The 22,256-nt window shown below is 55.9% G+C and overlaps 2 protein-coding genes, 1 long non-coding RNA gene and 2 other non-coding genes across 6 annotated transcripts; 3 read left to right on the plus strand and 2 right to left on the minus strand.

The window, feature by feature from the left end:
- Positions 1-1,423: 1,423 nt before the first annotated feature.
- Positions 1,424-10,581, plus strand: PPAN (peter pan homolog (Drosophila)). Of its 2 annotated transcripts, XM_009434582.5 has the most exons (13): positions 1,509-1,613; positions 1,702-1,872; positions 2,705-2,806; positions 3,003-3,053; positions 3,163-3,333; positions 4,824-4,900; positions 5,106-5,213; positions 5,316-5,439; positions 5,517-5,595; positions 5,678-5,807; positions 5,890-6,059; positions 6,138-6,221; positions 8,816-10,581. In XM_009434582.5, exons 1-13 carry the CDS (start codon positions 1,596-1,598, stop codon positions 9,919-9,921), a joined length of 2,391 nt encoding a protein of 796 aa, XP_009432857.3. In that variant the 5' UTR covers positions 1,509-1,595; the 3' UTR covers positions 9,922-10,581. The 2 variants fall into 2 exon arrangements, with proteins under 2 accessions (NP_001191357.4, XP_009432857.3); NM_001204428.4 differs by lacking the exon at positions 8,816-10,581 and having other exon boundaries at positions 1,424-1,613; positions 6,138-6,492.
- LOC112206496 (small nucleolar RNA SNORD105) lies at positions 2,850-2,934 on the plus strand. The gene has a single exon (XR_002940856.1). It is a non-coding gene; the product is annotated as a small nucleolar RNA SNORD105 (small nucleolar RNA).
- LOC112206451 (small nucleolar RNA U105B) lies at positions 4,950-5,028 on the plus strand. Its single transcript, XR_002940820.1, has one exon. It is a non-coding gene; the product is annotated as a small nucleolar RNA U105B (small nucleolar RNA).
- EIF3G (eukaryotic translation initiation factor 3 subunit G) lies at positions 10,222-15,139 on the minus strand. The gene is made up of 11 exons (XM_001162705.6): positions 15,003-15,139; positions 14,817-14,863; positions 14,246-14,329; positions 14,047-14,135; positions 13,847-13,906; positions 12,270-12,374; positions 11,986-12,175; positions 11,159-11,266; positions 10,894-11,030; positions 10,691-10,797; positions 10,222-10,333 (listed from the first exon to the last, which is right to left on the minus strand). The coding sequence occupies exons 1-11, from the start codon at positions 15,020-15,022 to the stop codon at positions 10,318-10,320; spliced, it is 963 nt and encodes a 320-aa protein (XP_001162705.1). The 5' UTR covers positions 15,023-15,139; the 3' UTR covers positions 10,222-10,317.
- Positions 15,140-19,755: 4,616 nt separating this feature from the next.
- LOC134809038 (uncharacterized) lies at positions 19,756-22,141 on the minus strand. Its single transcript, XR_010153538.1, has 2 exons — positions 22,018-22,141; positions 19,756-19,906 (listed from the first exon to the last, which is right to left on the minus strand). It is a non-coding gene; the product is annotated as an uncharacterized LOC134809038 (long non-coding RNA).
- Between the last annotated feature and the right edge of the window lie 115 nt (positions 22,142-22,256).

Genomic DNA, 22,256 nt, shown 5'->3' on the forward strand with positions numbered 1-22,256 from the left:
CAGGCTTGTCCACATCCTGGTTCTTGTGATCACACAGTAGTGCACAGATACAAAACAGGTACACACAGGTGACACCCAGAAACCTATCCACCGCACCACAGAGGTCACCGTCTGTCTCCCACACACTCGGTCACATTTTCACACAAGTCAAATCACACAAGGACGGAACTGGGGGAAGTAACCATGCAGTCATTTCCCAGGGGTACAAAGAAACTCACGTAGAGCCCCACAGAGCCCAGGCCCAGGGTCTGAGACCTGTCCAAAGGCCCCACCGACGACCAGCCACACGCCGGGAGAGTCACCTCCTTCCCCTGGTCTGCACCGTCCTGAGCTCCCGAGTAACTCGAGTGGACTCCAGGGTTGAAAAAGGAAATGGTCGTCCCAGATCTGAGAGAGGCTGCCAGGCTGGGCTCTGGGCCTGGGTTGGGGCCCCCACACTGGGCCCCTCGGCCCCCCACCCTCAGCCCCCTCTGGCTTCCCCATTGGCAGTAGAGAGGGAGGGAACTTCATAAGTCACAGAGAGGGGCTGAAGAATACAGAGAGTCAGACAGATGGAGATGGGAGAGGCATAGGGAGATGGGAGAGACATAGGGAGATGGCAGAGAAAGGGAGAGACGGGGAGATGGGGAGAGACAGAGAGAGATGGGAAGATGGGGAGAGACACAGGGAGGCAGATGAGAAGAAAGAAACAGGGATGGGGCCAGACACAGAGAAAGGAAACTTCTTTAGTTTCCATCTTCAGTTATAAATGATGAAAGAGACAACTGATGACAGAGACAAAGTTACAAGAGGGAGAAAGAGACAGGGGGAAGATGAGGGGGAGGGGAGACACATCTGGGGAAGAGGAGGAAGAATTGGGGTGCCAGAGAGAGCAAGGAGGGAGAGGAGGCCGATGGGGGAGGAGAGAGTAATGTTCAGCCCAGTGAGGGGGTGTCCCTTTCCCCCACTGCAAGGTTTTGGGGAAGAAGCCAGAGGCCTGAGGCCAAGACTGAGGCTTTGAGCGGAAAGAAGGAGGGGGCGAGTTATTCACGAAACGCCCTCCTTGCCCTGAGTTTCCAGAAGGTGATGTGGAGTTTCCATCCCTCAGCCTGTCTGCAGACAGGGGTACCCGGGGAGGACAGCTGGCCCAGAGGAGTTGTGAGACGAAAGTGAATGATTGCCACAGTCATTCCCTCCGGTGGCTTCTCCCCAAGTACTTGGCGCCAGAGCGCCCAACATTGTGCATACATGTTCGCTCCTAATTCGTGGGCCCGGGGGACATTATCAGCCTTACTTTGGGATATTTTAGGAGCCTCGGAATGCAGAAAGTGGTTTTAGCCCAGCTGGAGGAAATGGGCCGAAGCGGGATTCGAACCGGCGGATTCGTTTCTCTGCAGCCCGGAGCCGCGTAGCCCCGCCCCGGTCTCCCTAGAAACAGGCACCCGTGTCTCCATAGCAACCGCTCCATCGGATTGCCCCTCCCCGCTCCCAGAGGCCACCTAGTGCGCAGGCCCGCCTGATGACGTCCCACGCCGTGCCGGCTCTCAGGCGCCGGAAGAGAGCTGCGCAGCGCCGGAAGCGGCGGACGCAGGAGGCCTCGTGGAGGACACAGCAGCATGGGACAGTCAGGGAGGGTAAGGCCCGGCAGCTTGGGAGGCAGGTGGCGCAGGTGGGGTCCCGGCCGAGGTCGCGGCGCTGACCCTTTGTCTCTCGCCGCCGCAGTCCCGGCACCAGAAGCGCGCCCGCGCCCAGGCGCAGCTCCGCAACCTCGAGGCCTATGCCGCGAACCCGCACTCGTTCGTGTTCACGCGAGGCTGCACGGGTCGCAACATCCGGCAGCTCAGCCTGGACGTGCGGCGGGTCATGGAGCCGCTCACTGCCAGCCGTCTGCAGGTCTGTACCCCACCCCCAGCCCGCCTCCACCCACCCTCGGCCTAGTCTTCGTAGCTGCAGTAATGGCTCCTGCTGTAAAACTGTGGGAGGACTTATTCTCCCCAGCTGGAAAAAGAGACCCTCATTGGGGGCATCATCTCTGCCTTTCAGGGCTTTTGCTGGGCTGGAGTGAGGGCGCGCAGTTTGGGAGATAGTTAATCGCCTAAGCCTGACAGTTAAGACTGGAATCTGGAGCCGGGCGTGGTGGCTCATGCCTGTATTCCTAGCATATGGGGATGCTGATGCGGGAGGATCACTTGAGCCCAGGAATTCGAGACCAGCCTGAGCAGCATGGTGAAACCCCGTCTTTACAAAAAATAGAAAAATTAGTCGGATATGGTGGTGCGTGCCTGTAGTCCCGGCTACTCGGGAGGCTGAGGTGGGAGGATTCCTTGAGCCCAGGAAATTAAGGCTGCAGTGAATCGGGATCGTGCCACTTCACTCCAGTCTGGGCGACCGGAGGAGACCGTGTTAGAAAAAAAAAGACTAGAATCTGGAGGCAGCAAAGCAGGGTTGGAAACTGACTTCTCCCCAGTATCTGAAGCAAGTTACTTAACCTCGCTGGGCCTGAGTTCGCTCATTTGTCAATGGGAAGATGCGCTGTGAGCAAGAGACAGAGTTAGAACTCAAATCCGCGTCCGATTGACTCTAAAGGCTAAGATCCTTTTGCTCCTCTGGGCTTGTTGAAGGGGTCAGATGCAAGACAGACCATAACAGGATCTGCACCGTCAGCTTATAGTCGTCGCAACAAGGGATAAGCTATGTTTTCTTTTTTTCTTTTTGTCATTTCCAGGTTCGTAAGAAGAACTCGCTGAAGGACTGCGTGGCAGTGGCTGGGCCCCTCGGGGTCACACACTTTCTGATCCTGAGCAAAACAGAGACCAATGTCTACTTTGTGAGTAGACGCCCTCACCCTTCATCTCCCCCAGACCCCCCTTCCCCTATCTCTCATGATGAACACATATGCCTCTGAGCTGCTGTGATTTCTGGCTTCAAAGTAAACGCTCTGAAGAAGAGATGGGGCAAAGGTGCCTACTCCGGGCACTTCTGCTAGACCCCTCCAGAGTCACTGATCTTTTCTTCTCCTGCAGAAGCTGATGCGCCTCCCAGGAGGCCCCACCTTGACCTTCCAGGTCAAGAAGGTGAGAGGGGTGGAGGTGGTACAAAGCCATGTGGGATGGGAGCTGGACTTGGGGGTGTCCGCAGCCATGTGTGGTTGGTGGTCACCCCCTCCTCTCTCCTGCCCTACAGTACTCGCTGGTGCGTGATGTGGTCTCCTCACTGCGCCGGCACCGCATGCACGAGCAGCAGTTTGCCCACCCACCCCTCCTGGTACTCAACAGCTTTGGCCCCCATGGTATGCATGTGAAGCTCATGGCCACCATGTTCCAGAACCTGTTCCCCTCCATCAACGTGCACAAGGTGGGTCTGGCCTGGCGGGGTGGCAGGTATGGGGGGGTGCAGCGGATAGAGGTGCCACAGGCCCTCAGATGGATTGCTCACTCCTCCCAGTGCTGAGACTGAGAGCCCCTGGGTCTGCTGAGTCCTGAGGTCAAATCCCACTCCTGTGTCTGATGATGCTGGGCAAAAGTGCCCAGAGATTCCCCCAGCGCTCCACACCCCGTGAGCTGCACCTTTTCCAGCCGGTGGAAAGAAATACTGATGGAGCTCTATTTCCCACGTGTGTTGAGTGCTGGGCTGAGCAGGATCGTAGCATCTCTTCTTAGGGCCCTGTTTTACAGAGGGAAGCTGCGGGCCCAGTGCTATGGCTTCGGCCTGTAATCCCAGTACTTTGGGAGGGCGAGGTGAGAGGATCGCTTGAAGCCAAGACTTTGAGATCAGCCTGTGCAACATAGCGAGACCCCATGTCTACAATAAAGTAGATTTTTAAAAAGCCCGGTGTGGCGGTGCATGCCTGTAGTACCAGCTACTGGGGAGGCTGAGGTGGGAGGATCACCTGAGCCCAGGAGGTCGAGGCTGCAGTGAGTTGTGTTCACGCCACTCTACTCCATCCTGGGTGACAAAACGAGACACTGTCTCAAAAAAAAAAAAAAGCAAATCTGAGGCTGGCAGAGATGCTAAGTTTAGATTCCAGGGGGCAGGACTGGATTTTTAATTTCATTTGGCTCCTGAGTCCTAGCTCCCAATCCTTGTCACTAGTGACTCTCAGATGGGACTTATAAATTATATATAAGATATCAGTCATCAGGGAGGCTAATACGGCTCTGGGACCAGAATTTCTCGTTTACCTTTTTTTTTTTGAGATGGAGTCTTGCTCTGTCGCCCAGGCTGGAGTGCGGTGGCACAATCTCATCTCACTGCAAGCTCCGCCTCCCGGGTTCACGCCATTCTCCTGCCTCAGCCTCCCGAGTAGCTGGGACTATAGGTGCCCACCACCATGCCCCGGCTAATTTTTTGTATTTTTAGTAGAGACGGGATTTCACCGTGTTAGCCAGGGTGGTCTTGATCTGACCTCGTGAGCCGCCCGCCTCGGCCTCCCAAAGTGCTGGGATTACAGGCGTGAGCCACCGTGCCCGGCCTTCTTTACTTTTTTTTTAAGAGACGGGGTCTCCGTACGTTGGTCTTGAACTCCTGGGCACAAGCAATCCTGCAGCCTCCGCTTCCCGAGTAGCTGAGACTACAGGCGTGCACCACCACATCCAACTCATTTTTCCATCTACTTTTTGTAGACATGGAGACTCGCCGTGTTGCCCAGGCTGGTTTTGAACTCCTGGGCTCAGGCAGTCCCACCACTTCAGCCTCTGGAGTAGCTAAAACTGCAGGTGCGAGCTGGAAGCAGCATCTCTAGCCAGTGCCACAGTCCACGAACAGTGTGTGTATCCCCCAAAGCCCCCACTTCCCCAAACTTTGCCATGAGTCTACTGGACTATGCTCTCTTCCTCCCCTTCCAGGTCAACCTGAACACCATCAAGCGCTGCCTCCTCATTGACTACAACCCTGACTCCCAGGAGCTGGACTTCCGCCACTAGTGAGTGTCCCAGCAGGATGGGAGACGAGGGGGTGCCGGGTGGGGGCCTCCACATGCGGCTGATGACAGCACTCCTCCTGAGACGCTGTGATTGCTCTGTCCAAAGTAAACGCCCTGACGCACTGTGGGAAGGGTGAGATGGGCACCGCCAGCCCCATCACGTGCCCCCTGACCACCCCCTTGCCATCCACTCATGTTCCTGCAGTAGCATCAAAGTTGTTCCTGTGGGCGCGAGTCGCGGGATGAAGAAGCTGCTCCAGGAGAAGTTCCCCAACATGAGCCGCCTGCAGGACATCAGCGAGCTGCTGGCCACGTGAGGAGGGCATAGGGCGGGAGGCCACCGCGGCCCGGGGACCCCAGAACAGGACCGGGAGCCTGAGCTCCCCCACTGAGCCCTGTTATGTCCTACACACAGGGGCGCGGGGCTGTCGGAGAGCGAGGCAGAGCCTGACGGCGACCACAACATCACAGAGCTGCCTCAGGCTGTCGCTGGCCGTGGCAACATGCGGGCCCAGCAGAGTGCAGTGCGGCTCACTGAGGTGAGGCCCAGGGCAGGGGGACCCCCGGGCTCCACCAGTCCCAACGGTGGGCTGACGCTTCTTCCTTGTCCCCCCAGATCGGCCCGCGGATGACACTGCAGCTCATCAAGGTCCAGGAGGGCGTCGGGGAGGGCAAAGTGATGTTCCACAGTTTTGGTGAGGCCGGGGCCGCCGGGGGTGGGGGGTCATGGGTGTGGAGTTGCACCCGGATCTTGGTGACCCGCGTCTCTTGGCTCAGTGCGCAAGACGGAGGAGGAGCTGCAGGCCATCCTGGAAGCCAAGGAGAAGAAGCTGCGGCTGAAGGCGCAGAGGCAGGCCCAGCAGGCCCAGAATGTGCAGCGCAAGCAGGAGCAGCGGGAGGCCCACAGGTCCAGGCAGGGCTGGGAAGGGCAGGGCCAAGGGGGGGTCCCTGGGATGGGCGGCCATGTTGACCCCCACGCCCTCCTTCAGAAAGAAGAGCCTGGAGGGCATGAAGAAGGCACGGGTCGGGGGTAGTGATGAAGAGGCCTCTGGGATCCCTTCAAGGACGGCGAGCCTGGAGTTGGGTGAGGACGACGATGAACAGGAAGATGATGACATCGAGTATTTCTGCCAGGCGGTGGGCAAGGCGCCCAGTGAGGGTATGGAGTGGGGTCTGCAGCAGGGCACCCAGAGCCTGTCTTTGTCTCTGGGGGCCCTGACACTGTCTCTCCCCACAGACCTGTTCCCCGAGGCCAAGCGGAAACGGCTCGCCAAGTCTCCAGGGCGGAAGCGGAAGCGGTGGGAAATGGATCGAGGCAGGGGTCGCCTTTGTGACCAGAAGTTTCCCAAGACCAAGGACAAGTCCCAGGGAGCCCAGGCCAGGCGGGGGCCCAGAGGGGCTTCCCGGGATGGTGGGCGAGGCCAGGGCCGGGGCCGCCCGGGGAAGAGAGTGGCCTGAGCCCAAGCCGCACCGGAGCAGCGGCTGGATTGAACGCCCCAGATTGGGGCCCGAGATGTGGCCCTCGGTTTCCTTTCATAAAGGAGTTGTGTCCCCAACCCTTCCACTCCAGTAAAGAACTGAATTGGCCAGGGGTCCACGTCAGCGTTTGGGATGGGGGATACTGGAGCCATACAAAGCAACCCAGAGAGTCCTGGGCCGGCCACACCCGAGAGTCCCTCCCACCTGGTTTCTTCCTGGAAGCTGGGTCTCTCCCCTACCTTGCACGGGGTTGGTTTCATTGGTGGCAGCAGCAGCCATGAGTGGCCCCTCCCCCCAGTCCCACCAAAGAGCCGTGTAAGCAGACAGGTCACGCTTTCAGCAAATGAGCTTGAACCTCAGGAGGGCTGTGGCACAATGAGGAAGGAAACGTGGGTGGAAAGGCACGCTGGCCTGCTCTGCTGGCTGGGCCAGGAACTGGGGATGGGGCTGGGGCAGGGCCCGCAAAGCCACTGGTGACGGGGGGAGGGGCTGGGGAACTGGGTAGCAGACACAGGCTGAGGCTCGGCACGGGACCATGGCAGCCAACGTCTCGGGTAAGGAGAAGGCATGTTGGCTGTCTCTGGGGGTCTGCAGATTGTCAGGAGGTGGGGGTAGTGGGTATTGGTAAAACACCTAGGTCTGGGGCTGGGCACGGTGGCTCACGCCTGTAATCCCAGCACTTTGGGAGGTCGAGGTGGGCGGAACACGAGGTCAGGGGTTCGAGACCACCCTGACCAACAAGGAGAAACCCCGTCTCTACTAAACGTAAAAAAATTAGCTGGGCCTGGTGGCACATGCCTGTAATCCCAGCTACTCGGGAGGCTGAGACAGGAGAATCACTTAAACCTGGGAGGCGGAGGTTGCCATGAGCCGAGATTGCACCATTGCACTCCAGCTTGGGCAATGAGCGAAATTCCATCTCAAAAAAAAGCCTAGGTCAAGGCTGGGTGTGGTGGTGCGAGCCTGTGATTCCAGCTACTCGGGAGGCTGAGGCAGGAGGATCACTTGACCCCAGGAGGTCGAGACTGCACTGAGCTGTGATTGCACCACTGCACCTCAGCCTCGGTGACAGTGAAATCCTGTCTCCAAAAAAAAGCCACGTCTAGACGACACTTCCTCCCTAAGCAGGCTGACGTTGGGAGCGGGGAGGCGCCTCCGGAGAAGCCTGTCCCCAGCCTGCAGAGGCAGGGGTGGGGTGCACAAGGAGTGAATGCCCCTGTGCTGCTGTGCCCTGGGCACTGTGGTGAGCACTGGCACCAGTAATGGGTAAGCAGGCCCCCCCATCCTCCCGAAGGAGGGAGATTTTTCTCACCGTCATCAGGTGGCACAGGGTATGGGGGAAAATAACGCAGGGAAGGGAGAGTGGAGGCACAAGGGCTGCTGTCACAGTGGTTAGGGTGGCCTTGGGGCCTCTCGCAGGCAGGACCACGGACGTGGGAAGAGGAGCCTCAAGAATGTCTGGGTGTGGCTGGGCACAGTGGCTCACACCTGTAATCTCAGCACTTTGGGAGGCTGAGGCGGGCAGATCTGAGGTCAGGAATTTGAGATCTCTTGGCCAACATGGGGAAACCCCATCTCTACTAAAAATACAAAATTTAAAATTAAACCAGGCGTGGTGGTGGGTGCCTGTAGTCCCAAATACTCAGGAAGCTGAGGCAGGAGAATCACTTGAACCCGGGAGGCGGAGGTTGCAGTGAGCTGAGGTCACGTCATTGCACTCCAGCCTGGGTGATGAGAGTGAGATTCTGTCTCAAAAAAAAAGTCTGGGTGCAAAGGTACCAAGGCACAAGTCTGCAAGAGCAGCCAGGAAGCCTGGGTGGGCTGGTGCGAGGGAGTGAGTCGCGGAGCACAGAGGGTGGCACTGGGGGGTATGGTGGGCGGGAGCACTCTTGTGGGACCTTGTGGGGTGAGTCTGGCTTTTTGGCGGCAACTCCCTGGCCAAGTGTGAGCACCTGGAAGCAAAAGGATGGGGCAGGACTCCAGCGCTCGCGTGTGCCCTCTGGTGGCCACGGGGAGAAGAGGCTGTGGGCGGCGGCGGGTGCCAAGGTCAGGGCAGGGTGGGGGCTGGACCCCCACGGGGCTTCGGACGGCACAGATCTGAAGTGGAGCCGGCAGGCCTTGCTGGGGCTGGACTTTGGGGAGGAGGCCTCTAGTGGGGCCAGGTGTGGTGGGGGAGTAGGGTGGCCGCTGTCCGTGTTACCAGTGGACCTTGAGCTCCAAGACTGCCTGGCCCGCCTAAGCTGGTCCATCGGGGCCCAATGCAGAACTCTGGCTCTGAGCCCCAGTCCTGTCCACATAAAGGAGTGGAGCCCGGTCCCCTTCCAGGGAGGGGAAAGAACTCCCTGGATCCACGCCATGGCAGACGTGGGCTCTCGGGGTAGCAGGAGCTGCCTTATGGGGGAATAGGGCTCAGCTGGTGACACCTTCTGCCCACAGATGCCAAGTCCTGCCCTGCCAACTTCTTGGCAGCTGCCGACGACATCCTCAGTGGGTTCCAGGGGGACTTCCTGTGGCCCATACTGGTGGTTGAGTTCCTGGTGGCCGTGGCCAGCAATGGCCTGGCCCTGTACCGCTTCAGCATCCGGAAGCAGCGCCCGTGGCACCCCGCCGTGGTCTTCTCGGTCCAGCTGGCAGTCAGCGACCTGCTCTGCGCCCTGACGCTGCCCCCGCTGGCCGCCTACCTCTATCCCCCCAAGCACTGGCGCTATGGGGAGGCCGCGTGCCGCCTGGAGCGCTTCCTCTTCACCTGCAACCTGCTGGGCAGCGTCATCTTCATCACCTGCATCAGCCTCAACCGCTACCTGGGCATCGTGCACCCCTTCTTCGCCCGAAGCCACCTGCGACCCAAGCACGCCTGGGCCGTGAGCACTGCCGGCTGGGTCCTGGCCGCCCTGCTGGCCATGCCCACACTCAGCTTCTCCCACCTGAAGAGGCCGCAGCAGGGGGCGGGCAACTGCAGCGTGGCCAGGCCCGAGGCCTGCATCAAGTGTCTGGGGACAGCAGACCACAGGCTGGCGGCCTACAGAGCGTATAGCCTGGTGCTGGCGGGGTTGGGCTGCGGCCTGCCACTGCTGCTCACGCTGGCAGCCTACGGCGCCCTCGGACGGGCCGTGCTACGCAGCCCAGGCATGACTGTGGCCGAGAAGCTGCGTGTGGCAGCGTTGGTGGCCAGTGGTGTGGCCCTCTATGCCAGCTCCTATGTGCCCTACCACATTATGCGGGTGCTCAACGTGGATGCTCGGCGGCGCTGGAGCACCCGCTGCCCGAGCTTTGCAGACATAGCCCAGGCCACAGCAGCCCTGGAGCTGGGGCCCTACGTGGGCTACCAGGTGATGCGGGGCCTCATGCCCCTGGCCTTCTGTGTCCACCCGCTACTCTACATGGCCGCAGTGCCCAGCCTGGGCTGCTGCTGCCGACACTGCCCCGGCTACAGGGACAGCTGGAACCCAGAGGACGCCAAGAGCACTGGCCAAGCCCTGCCTCTCAATGCCACAGCTGCCCCTAAACAGTCAGAGCCCCAGTCCCATGAGCTGAGCCAATGACGTGGCCTAGCGGAAGCCACCTCCTCACCCTAGGTGTTGCTGGAGAACCCTGAGGGCAAGGCCCGAGCCCTGACGCATCCCTTCCCCCAAAAAGCAACACCTGTGGTTGCAGCCAGGTCAGGCCCGGTTGCAGCTAGGTCAGGCCCAGCTGCAGCCCAGGCAGGAGCAGTCACCTTTCCCACCCACAGCGCTGGCCACAGGGCTCCCTGCAGGGTCAGGGACCAGACCACGCCCAGGGGAGGGGAGGCACTGGCCCCCACCAGAGGACTGGAGACGCAAGAACAAAAAGAACCAAGTAGAGAGAGTGGAGCTGCTTTATTGCCCTTGGAGCCCGCGCTCTCGGAGGCTGTCTTCTGTCGCCAAGGGTCCCGGGCCGAGTACACAGTGGCAGCTGGCTTAGTTGGTGGACGGCCTGGGGTAGGGGAGGGTGGCAGGTATGAGACTTCTGGGGGCACCCCAAGACCCCAGACACCCAAGTGGCATCTTGGGGGTAGGTGGGCAGAGGACGGGGTAATGTGAGGACAAAGCGGGCACGGAGCCAGATGGCCAGTCTCCAGGCCTGGTCCACGGACTGGCAGGGACCCCAGGCACAAGAGCTGCCACCCCTCTGCCCCTCTGCCAGGTTTTGGAAAAAGACAATAAAGGACTGTCCCCTCAAAACCAGCTGGGGGACTGTTAAATTGGCTCAGGGCTATTGGTTGGCCCAACACTCCGTGAAGGTGCTGGGACAAGGCAGGGAGCAGGGGCTGGGGCAGGGGTGGAGTCTTACTTGGCCCACTCGACGTTGAGGATGAGGTGGTCGTAGCCAAAGCCGGACACCCCGGCAATGGCACGCGCGGCATCCTCGCGGCGGTGGAAGCTGATGAAGGCGAAGCCCTGTGGAGGGGCGGGATGGGGTCAGGGGCACGAGCTAGGACAGGCGACCCTAGGACAAGTGACCCTCACACAGCCCCACCACGCCTGCCTGCCCACCTTGGATTGGCCAGTGGTCTTGTCCTTAGCCAGGTAGATGCGGGAGATGGAGCCGAAAGGCCGGAAGAGCTCCTGCAGGTCGGTCTCACGCGTGTCCTCTGACAAGTTGGTGACACGGATGGTGGCGTTGTCGTCGGCTGTGTGGGAGAGGGGAGGTGGCTGTGAGGGGGAGGACACTGCCCAGCCCTCATCTGCACGCTTCGGGGATAATTACGAGGTGCCGAGAGGTGCCCACCCACCAGCCTGGCGTCGGGGTGCCCCTCACCTCTGCGGTTGGGCTGCATGGACTCCCCGCGGCGGCTGGCCCCGTCGCGCAGGCTCGGCGGCACATACTTCCCTGTCTTGTTCTGCGTGGCCTGCACCGGCTCTAGCTCTGGGGACCAAAAGACAGTCAAGTTCAACCTCACTGTGGCGCAGGCGTGGGGACAGAGCCGCCCCAGGAAGCTCGGGCTTCAGTGTTGAGCCAGCGCAGGCACTATGTGCCAAACCACAGGCAGCCAGTTGGCCACGAGGACACCAAGGTGACACCTGAGAAGCTGACACCATTTGAGCTCCCGACCAGCGACACTGGCGGAGGAGGAGGAGCCCCGACCCCACCCCAGAGAGGGCGGGAGGACAATAGGGACGGCAGCCTCACATGCACAGCGACGGCAGACATGGGACACACGACAGGAACAGTACCCAGGTCCCCCTCGCATGGCAGGCGACAAGTGCACGTCTCCACTCTCACACTCGCCACCAGCAAATCCCACTGAAGAATTCGGACGGTACAGCCACAGGCATGCAAGGGAGACACTATACACACAGTGCGCACACACAATGTGGGGTGGTCAGCACCCTGGGGCCGACAGACAGCAGCTCATCAGGACAGTCACAGGGCCACCAGCAAAGTCACAGCTGCCAAGTCGCACATATATGGGAGACGCCCGTCTCCCAACCATAGGAGGTACAGCCAATTAGGAAGGCACAGACGCCCCAAGGAGAGTCCAGCACCATCAAACCCGCTGCACTGTCGTGCGGGAGATGACAGCACAAAGGCAGCAGTGGGGACAGAACCCGTGCACTGACAGCAGGACCCTCCCACCCCCGCACCTCCCGGCAGCTTCTCCTTCTCGCCAGTAGACAGGCCCAGCTGCTCGGCCAGCTCCTTCTGCATGGGCCCCAGCGTATCCTTGTAGGGGCAGCGGGTGGTCCAGTGGTCGCCCTTGCAGATGCGGCAGGACACGATCTTCTGACCCTTGAGTTTGTTCATGGGGTCCTCCTCCTCCTGGCAGTTCAGGTCCTGGCAGGGGCGGGTTGGGGGGAGCTCAGAGGTGGCTGAGGCACCCCCTTTGCCCCACCCCAGGATGCCAGCCCCACCTAATTGCCCCGCTTACCTCTTTGCTGGTGATGAACGTCATAGAGACATCGTCACTGACAGTGGTGGTGGCCACATTGGGTCCGGGGGGGTCAAACTCTGAGTTCCCGAACTTCTTCCAGTTCTGGGCTCAGGGAGGGATGGGGGACAGTTGAGGACAGGGGCAGGCTGGGTTCCACAGTGGGGTACCCTAGACCTACAACAGCCACCCCCAGAGTGTCTGGGCCTCAAACCCCATTTTCATCCTCCTCAAGCACTCCCTGAACAGTCCTGGCGACAGTTGTTTCCTGAGTACACGCCAGGCCTGAGCTCCAGGAGGCAGGGCAGCTGTCAGCCTCGGGGTCCAGGTGACAGCTACACAGCGTGGGGCCTGCGCAGCCTGGCGGACCAGCTCCCACCAGGGCGCAATACTCAGGGATGTGCAGGGGTCCACCTAGACCTCCGGGCCCTTGAGCTAGACAACCTGAGCCTCAGCTTCCTCCCTTATAAAACGGTAACCACAAAAGCTTCCTGCCTCCCTGGGCTCCTAAGGAGACTGAATGAGAAACACTTCGTGCAAGGTGCTTGGCATGGGGTATGTTACAATTAAGTGCACAGCAAGCTGTTCTAAGTATACTTATTGCTAACGCTTCTTCCAAAAACTGCTGCGACCACCTCCTGCCTCCGTTCCTGCAGGTTGACAGGCCAAGAGGAATAAGAATCTAACCGTGGCTGGGCACAGTGGCTCCCTCCTGTAATCCCAGCACTTTGAGAGGCGAAGGTGGGAGGATCTCTCAAGCCCAGGAGCTGGAGACCAGCCTGGGCAACATAGTGAAACCCCATCTCTACAAACAATTAAAATTAGCCGGTGTGGCAGTGCACACCTGTAATCTCAGCTACTCAGGAGGGTGGGGTGGGAGGATGGCTTGAGCCTGGGAGTTCGAGGCTGCAGTAAGCTATGATCGTGCCACTGTACTCCAGCCTGGGCAACAGAACTGGACACTGTGTCTTTAAAAAAATTAAAAGAATCTAATTTTTATTCGATATTTACAATCGATGTTGATATTTATTAATATAATTTGATATCTATCATCAAACTTTGATTAGATATTTATCATTTATTTAGTTGCTATTTATCGACTGCTGTGCCTTGGACTTTTCAGGGCCCCAAGACAGTGCAAGCACCCCAGGCCTCAGTTCAGCTTCAACAAAATAGGTACAAAGAGGTAAGCCCGGCCGGGTGCGATGGCTCACACCTGTAATCCCAACGCTTTGGGAGGCCTAGGTGTGCAGATCATGTGAGGTCAGGAGTTCGAGACCAGCCTGGCCAACATGGCAAAACCCTGTCTCTACTAAAAGTACAAAAATTAGCTGGGCGTGGTGGCACATGCCTGTAACCCCAGCTACTCAGGAGGCTGAGGCAGGAGAATCACTTGAACCCAGGAGGCGGAGGTTGCAGTGAGTTGAGATCATGCCACTGCACTTCAGCCTGGGGGACAGAGCAACACTCTGTCTCAAAAAAAAAACAAAAAGAGTTAAGCCCCATCTCTAAACACAAACTCCGGGAGCACGGTTTTCCAATTCCTCTAGGTTAGCCCTGGGGAAGAAGAGCCTCACCTTCCTCCTTGCGACAGCCTTTGAAGCCTTCCGGGTCTCAATCCTGAAGGTGCGGACAATCTGAGGATGGGAGGGGAGAAGGGTCAGGCTCCTGGGACCAAGGGATCTCCTTTATCAACCTCCTCAACACACCCCACCCCATTCCGGTCTATGGGCCCCCAAGCACAAGGGTCCCCACTCCCTGCACCCCCCACCCTCACCTTGAACTTCTTGCCATCCTCATCTATCTTGTACTCTGTCACTGTCTTTATGTTTCCGTTGATGACCTCCTTGGGAGGCGGCAGTGGAGCTGGCAGAAGGGGAAAAACAGAGAAGGACTGAGCCCTGGGTCATGGGGATCAGGAGCGGCAGGGCTGGAGGGAGAGGCAGCCCGGACACCGAGTGGCAGTCCTCACTCACCTCCCGGCAGTAGCTCTGGTTCTGGGCTGGTGTCACCTGTGGCCAGAGGGATCCCCTTGAGGAGCTCGCTGGTGACACATTTGTCTGCAAAAGGCAGCGTAGGGAGGAGGAGTCAGCTCCAGGGGCAGGAGCTCCCCAGCTGCGATGGAAGGGCTTTTGGGATGACGCCTACAGCAAAAGCGGAGAAAGGCAGGCCAAGGGCAGAGGGCTGGCCAGGCAACGCACTGGGATGGCCCTGTGGGGACTCGGAGTGGCAAGGATGGGGGATCCCTCGTAGGAAGGTGGGTGCCAGGCCATGAAGCCAACCAGGCGCCAGTAGAGAAACAGGAGACGGGAGATTACAACTTCCTCCCTGGAGGGGAACAGCTGGGAGGCAGTGGCATGGGAGGAAGAGGGACCCGCCGGGGAACACCTGGAGTTGGCAACAGGCAGGTCCCAAGGAGGATGGCGCGGGGCAGGGGTACACGTGCCGTGACGTGGGTACACGGTGCCAGACTGGGAGATGGAAGCAGGCGGCAGTCACACGGCTTGGGCCTGGCCGCGAATACCCTGGACGACCGTGTACACTTACCGTCCTCCCCCTCCTCCTCCACCTGGTCGGCCCAACTGGGCTTCGAACTGCGGAAACAAATGTGTGGGGAACGAAGATTAAGTCAGCCAGGCCCGGCTCCCGCAGCCTCGGCGCACCCAGGCCCCATAATACTTCCCAGAGCACCCCAACCGCTTCCCGTGCCCCTTTCCGCGATCGCCGACTCACTCAAAGTCTCCAGTAGGCATCGCAAAATGTATTCTCCACGCAGCCCAAGCCCGGCCAGAGAGCGGAAGCGGGCGAAAACGAGACTTCCGGTGCCGCCGTCGCCGCCTAGAGGGGCCCAGCCGCGGCACCCACAGCGACACCTGCGGACGGAGGTGGAGGCGCACGCGGCTGTGTATGCTACTGGGCGCTGCTGGTACCAGAGTAGGGCCAGCGGGGCAGAGGCTGATTTCAGGGCTGGTCCTATTAACCTTTAAAATTAAAATAGGCCAGGCGAGGTGGCTCAAGCCTGTAATCCTCGCACTTTGGGAGGTCGAGGCGGGCGGATCACCTGAGGTAAGGAGTTCGAGACAAGCTTGGCCAACGTGGCGAAACCCCGCCACTACTAAAAACACAAAAATTAGCTGGGAGTGGTAGTGCGTGCCTGCAGTTCCAGCTACTCGGGAGGCTGAGGCAGGAGAATCGCTTGAATCCGGGAGGCGGAGGTTGCAGTGAGCCGAGATCGCGCCACTGCACTCCAGCCTGGCGACAGAGCGAGACACTGTCTCAAAAAAAAAAAAAAAAAAAAAAAATTAGCCAGGCGTGGTGGTGGGCACCTGTAATCCCAGCTACTCAGGAGGCTGAGGCGGGAGAATCGCTTGAACCCAGGAGGCGGAGGCTGCAGTGAGCCGAGATTGCACCACTGCACTCCAGCCTGGGGCTGCAGAGTGAGACTCCGTCTCAGAAAAATAAGTAAAATTAAAATAAATAATAATAATCATAAAGCTCACTTATTGAGTGCTTATTGTATATGAAGCATGGTGAGGAGGATATTACTTCCATTTTACAGCTGAAGAAACTGAGGCTCAGACTGGGTGCAGTGGCGCCTGCCTGTAATCCCGCACTTTGGGAGACCCAGGCGTGGGGATGGCTTGAGGCCAGGAGTTTGAGACAAGCCTGGGCAACATAGTGAGACCCCTGTCTCTAAAAAAGAAAAAAAAAAAGAAAGAAAAAAGAAACCAAAGTTCGGGGAAAACAATCCTTTTGCTTAAACTGTTCCTTGTCTTCTTTCCCGATCCCAATGATTCAGATGCCAAGTGGCCTCCCCTCAGCCACTCCCTCTTCTTTTCTTTGTAGCATTCTTGGCTTTCCGGTATAATTTTGTGCATTTACTTGTTTATTGCTCAGCTCCTTGCTCTAAGCACAACCGTCCTCAGTCGAAGTGATTCATGATGACTCCCCAGGAGAAAAAACTGGTCCTCAGGGAGGAAAAAAATCTTAGATATTGTGGTCTTCCAAAGCCAGCTCTATCAGACAGCATTTATCCCTAAGTATTTAGTTTCTGCCTTTAGGGAGATATTAAATGTAATTAAATTGAAATTAATTTAGTTGATGTAAATTCAATTTTAGGATAATTCGGGTTTTCTCCTAAGAAGGGTGATAATGAACAAAAAACGTTTGACAATGCCGGACGCAGTGGCTCACGCCTGTAATCCCAGCACTTTGAGAGGCCAAGATGGGCAGATCTCTTGAAGTCAGGAGTTCGAGACCAGCCTGGGCAATATGGAGAAACCCCGTCTTTACTAAAAATACAAAAATTAGCTGGGTGTGGTGGCCCGCGCCTGTAATCCCAGAACTTTGGGAGACTGAGGCAGAAGGATCACTTCAGCCTTGGAGTTCGACCAGCCTGGGCAACACATAGTGAGACCCCCCATCTCTAAAAAACAACTTTTTTTTTTTTTTTTTTTTTGAGATGGAGTCTCACTCTGTCGCCCAGGCTGGAGTGCAGCGGCGCAATCTCGGCTCACTGCAACCTCTGCCTTCCAGGTTCTAGTGATTCTCCTGCCTCAGCCTCCCGAGTAGCTGGCATTACAGACGACCACCACCACGCCGTGCTAATTTTTGTGTTTTTAGTAGACAGTTTAGTAGAGATGGGGGCCCACCTCGGCCTCCCAAGGTGCTGGGATTACAGGTGTGAGCCACTGCGCCCGGCCCTTAAAAAAATTTTTTTTTTTTTAATCAGCTGGGCATAGTTCTGTGTGCCTGTAGTCCCAGATACTCAGGAGGCTGAGGTGGGAGAATAGCTTCAGCCCAGGAGGTTGAGCCATGATCATGCGACTGTACTTCAGCCTGGGTAACAGAGAGAGACCCTGTCTCAAAAACACACACGCACGCACACACACATGCAACAAAACAAAAAATAACTTGTAAGGGAGAATGCCCTGAGAAAAATAAATAAGAAGACAGGAAAAAAAAGTTTATGCTTTTTTATCCTCTGAGGTGTGAGTGAGGAGGACACTCAAGTGTTTGGAATATCACCAACTTTTCTTGTGGAAAAAATTATTCTAGAAGCCTGTAGAGAGCCAAGTGGAAGGGAAAACATTAGCTGGAGAGCAGGAAAGAGAGGCACGCCGCTGTGGCCTTTCAGGAGGGTGGCCTGGCTATATTGGTGAAAATACGAAGCTGGTCCAAAGGACTGATAAACATTTTTACAAGCTTACTCAAATGTACTCTGAGCAACACAAAATCCAAACAACCTAGCAGATTGGGCAAAGCTTCAAAAATTCGATATCACCCTGTGGTAGTAAAGATGTTATAGGGAAACAGGCTGGGCACCTGTAATCGGGAGGCCGAGGTGGGTGGATCACCTGAGGTCAGGAGTTCAAGACCAGCCCCTGGCCAACATGGTGAGATGCCGTCTCTACTAAAAATACAAAAAAAAAAAAAAAAAAAAAAAAAAAAAAAAAAATCTGGCCATGGTGGTGGGTGCCTGTAATCCCAGCTACTTGGGAGGCTGAGGCAGGAGAACCGCCATTGGACTCCAGCCTGGGCGACAGAGCAAGACTCCATCTCAAAAAAAAAAAAAAAAAAAAAAAAAAAGAGGAAGCGATATATAAAATGGCATATATTACAGGAACCAATTTGTGTAAATCTTCAACAGCACATAGATATGCAGATATATGCAAATCATTTCCTGGAAAGAAAGAATCAGAACCTGTTAATGAGGAATGCTTTGGAAAGAAGGCACCAAGAAAGGAAAGATTATTTTGGGACATGTATTAATATATAATATGCATTTATGTAATATATGTGAGATGTAACATATAAATATATTTCTTGGCTGGGCACTGTGGTTCGTGCCTATAATCCCAGCAGTTTGGGAGGCCAAGGCAGAAAGATTTCTTGAGCCCAGGAGTTCAAGACCAGACTAGGCAACATCATTGAGACCCCATCACTACACACAAAAAATTGCTGGGTGTGGTAATGCACGCCTGTAGTCCCAGCTACCTGGGAGGCTGAGGTAGGAGGATTGCTTGAGCCCAGGAGGTCAAGGCTGCAGTGAGCTATGATTGTGCCATTACACTCTGGCCTGGGTGACAGAGCAAAAACCCTGTCTCTAAAAAAGAAAGAGGCTGAGCACAGTGGCTCACGTCTGTAATCCCAGCACTTTTGCAGGCAGATGACCTGAGGTCAGGAGTTCAAGACCAGCCTGGAAAACGTGGTGAAAACCCATCTCTATTAAAAATACAAAAATTACCTGAGCATGTTGGTGCATGTCTGTAATCCCAGCTACTCAGGAGGCTGAGGCAGGAGAATCGCTGGAACCCAGGAGGTGAGGCTGCCGTGAGCCAAGTGCTGGGATTACACAGGTGTGAGCCACATCAAGGTTTGGGTGCAAGAGTACATCTGGTTATAGATTACAGAAGCATAATACCCTAACCCCATTAGATGTTATTTTATGTGTAGGAAAAGGTTTGAACCAGGTCCTTTTTTTTTTTTTTTTTTGAGATGGTGTCTCGCTCTGTTGCCCAGGCCGGAGGGCAGTGGCACAATCTCGGCTCACTGCAAGCTCCGCCTCCTGGGTTCACGCCATTCTCCTGCCTCAGCCTCCTGAGTAACTGGGACTACAGGCGCCCGCCACCACGCCCAGCTAATTTTTGTATGTTTAGTCGAGATGGGGTTTCACCTTGTTAGCCAGGATGGTCTTGATCTCCTGACCTTGTGATCCGCCCGCCTTGGCCTCCCAAAGTGCTGGGATTACAGGTGTGACCCACCCGTGCCCAGCCCAGGTCCTTTTTTTCTTTTTTTTTTGAGACGGAGTCTTGCTCTATTGCCCAGGCTGGAGTGCAGTGGTGCGATCTCAGCTCACTGCAACCTCTGCCTCCTGGGTTCAAGCGGTTCTCCCGCCTCAGCCTCCTGAGTAGCTGGGATTACAGGCATGCGCCACCACCACACCCGGCTAATTTTGTATTTTTAGTAGAGACGGGGTTTCTCCATATTGGTCAGGGTAGTCTCGAACTCCCGACCTCAGGTGATCCGCCTGCCTGGGCCTCCCAAAGTGCTGGGATTACAGGCATGAGCCACCGCACCCGGCACGCCTTTTTTTTTCTTTTTCTTTTTCTTTTTTGAGACAGGGTCTTTCTCTGTCACCCAGGCTGGAGTGCAGTGGCACGATCACAGCTCACTGCAGCCTCGACCTCCCCAGGCTAAGGTGATGCCCTTGCCCTGGTCTCCCAAAATGCTGGGATCACAGGCATGAACCACTGTGCCCAGACTCATTTAAGGAATATAGTGACTCGGGCACACAGGTGTGCCCTGTGCTCTGTCCTGTTTTGTCTTCAAAGCCTCGTTCTGTAGAGCTGCGCAGACGTGTCTCACATGTCTCAGAGTCAGGGGCTTTGTGAAATTACGCTGGAAAACAGAATTGAGCAAACCCAGCTTAACATTAGTTACTTTCTCTCACATTTTCACAACAAAATATCACAGACTAGGAGGCTTAAACAGCACACATTTATTTTCTCAGTTCTGGAGGCTGGAAGTCCAAGATCACAGTGTCGGCAGGGTTGGTTTCTTCTGAGGTGGGGGCACCTTCTCCCTCTGTCCTCACGTGGCCTCCTCTGTGTGTGTCTATGTCCCAATCTCTTCTTCTAAGGACATCAGTCACATTGGATTAGGGCCCACCCTAATGACCTCATTTAAACTTATTTTTTTTAATTATTTTTTTTAAAGGTGAAGTCTCACTCTGTAGTCCAGGCTGGAGTGCAGTGGTGCAATCTCAGCTAATGGCAACCTCCACCTCCTGGGTTCCAGTGATTCTCCTGCCTCAGCCTCCCGAGTAGCTGGGTCTACAGGCATGTGCCACCACACCTGGCTAATTTTTGTATTTTTGTATTTCTAGTAGAGACGGGGTTTCACCAAGTTGGCCAGGCTGGTCTCAAACTCCTGATCTCAAGTGGTTTGCCTGCCACAGCCTCCCAACATGCTGGGATTACAGGCATGAGCCACCACACCTAGGTTTAATTTTCTCTCTAAAGGTCCTGTTTCTGCCAGGCACAGTGGATCACGTCTGTAATCCCAGCACGTTGGGAGGCCAAGGTGGGCGGATCCCCTGAGGTCAGGAGTTCGAGACCAGCCTGGCCAACATAGCGAAACCCCCGTTGTCTACTACAAATACAAAAATTAGCCAGGTGTGGTGGCAGGCATCTGTAATCCCAGCTGCTCAGGAGGCTGAGGCATGGCAATCCCTTGAACCCGGGAGGCAGAGGTTGCCATGAACCAATACTGCGCCACTGCACTCCAGCCTGGGCGATGGAGTGAGACTTTTTTTTTTGAGATGGAGTTTTGCTCTTATTGCCCAGGCTGGAGTGCAGTGGCATGATCTCAGCTCACCGCAACCTCCACCTCCCGGGTTCAAGTGATTCTCCTGCCTCAGCTTCCCTAGTAGCTGGAATTACAGGCATGCGCCACCATGCCCAGCTAATTTTGTATTCTTAGTAGAGACGGGGTTTCTCCATGTTGGCCAGGCTAGTCTTGAACTCCAAACTCAGGTGATTCGCCTGCCTTGGCCTCCCAAAGTGCTAGGATTATAGGTGTGAGCCGCCGCGCCCGGCCAAGACTTTGTAAAAAAAAATAAAAATAGGCCATGCGCGGTGGCTCACACCTGTAATCCCAGCACTTTGGGAGGCCGAGGTGGGAGGATCACTTGAGGTCAGGAGTTCGAGACGAGCCTGGCCAACATGATGATACCCCATCTCTACTAAAAATACAAAAATCAGCTGGGTGTGGCCAGGCATGGTGGCTCACGCCTGTAATCCCAGCACTTTGGGAGGCCAAGGTAGGTGGATCACCTGAGGTTGGGAGTTCGAGACCAGCCTGACCAACATGGAGAAACCCTGTCTCTCCTAAAAATACAAAATTAGCTGGGCGTGGTGGCGCATGCCTGTAATCCCAGCTACTCAGGAGGCTGAGGCAGGAGAATCGCTTGAACCCAGGAGGCGGAGGTTGTGGTGAGCCGAGATCCTGCCATTGCAGTCCAGCCTGGGCAACGAGAAGGTGACTCTGTTTCAAAAGAAAAAAAAAAAAAAACAGCTGGGCGTGGTGGTGTGTGCCTGTAATCCCAGCTACTAAGGAGGCTGAGGCAGGAGAATCACTTGAACCCAGGAGGCGGAGGTTGCAGCGAACCAAGATTGCGCCATTGCACTCCAGCCTAGGCAACAGAGACTCCATCTCAAAAAAAAAAAAAAAAAGTAAATAGAGATAAAAAGAAAGAAACACTAAATTGATGGACATGCAGATGTGGTAACAGCCAAAAAACAGGGGCAGAAAGGAGACGTGGCAATGTCCTTACTGTGGTTTTTCTAGGGAAGTAGACGGGCACCTCAGCCTTACATGTTTATTTCATTAAAAAAACAGCCTTCCACTATGAACTATGGTATGGTGGTTCCTCAAAAAATTAAAAATAGAACCACCAAATGACCCAGCACTTCCACATCTGCTTTATACTTACAAGAATTGAAATCACTGGAGACCAGCCTGGGCAACAGAGTGAGACGCCATCTTTACAAAAAGTAATCATATATTAAAAGGAAAAAAAAAGAAGCCAGGCACGGTGGCTTACACCTGTAATCCCAGCACTTTGGAAGGATGAGGAGGGACGATCATTGGAGCCCAGGAGTTTGAGACCAGCCTGGGCAACATAGCAAGAACTCATCTTTACTAAAAATAAAAATAAAAATTAGTTAGGCGTGATGGTACATACCTGTAGTCCCAGCTACTCCAGAGACTGAGGTGGGGGGATCTCTGGAGCGAAGGAGTTCGAGGCTGCAGTGAGCTATGATCGCATCACTGCAGTCCAGTCTGGGTGAAAGAACAAGACCCTGTCTCTAAAAAGAAAAGACAATGGTTTCTAATTCTTACACCAAAGTACATCCTCAAGTTGTTGTTCTTGGTGAAGGATCGTATACCTGAAACTGTGACCACTGAAAAAGTGGGATTAAA

The sequence above is a fragment of the Pan troglodytes genome, chromosome 20 (genome assembly GCF_028858775.2).
Source record: "Pan troglodytes isolate AG18354 chromosome 20, NHGRI_mPanTro3-v2.0_pri, whole genome shotgun sequence".
Classification (NCBI taxonomy): Eukaryota; Metazoa; Chordata; class Mammalia; order Primates; family Hominidae; genus Pan; species Pan troglodytes.

Excerpts from the sequence above, each read along its gene's own strand:
- PPAN (XM_009434582.5), top strand. Across the intron at positions 2,807-3,002 it reads CAGAGACCAATGTCTACTTT|AAGCTGATGCGCCTCCCAGG; the intron begins GTGAGTAGACGC and ends CTTCTCCTGCAG. Across the intron at positions 6,222-8,815 it reads GGAAATGGATCGAGGCAGGG|ATGCCAAGTCCTGCCCTGCC; the intron begins GTCGCCTTTGTG and ends TTCTGCCCACAG.
- EIF3G (XM_001162705.6), bottom strand. The coding sequence starts at position 15,022 with ATGCCTACTGGAGACTTTGA. Across the intron at positions 13,907-14,046 it reads AGGATGGCAAGAAGTTCAAG|ATTGTCCGCACCTTCAGGAT; the intron begins GTGAGGGTGGGG and ends TCCCATCCTCAG. Across the intron at positions 12,176-12,269 it reads CGTTCATCACCAGCAAAGAG|GACCTGAACTGCCAGGAGGA; the intron begins GTAAGCGGGGCA and ends CGCCCCTGCCAG.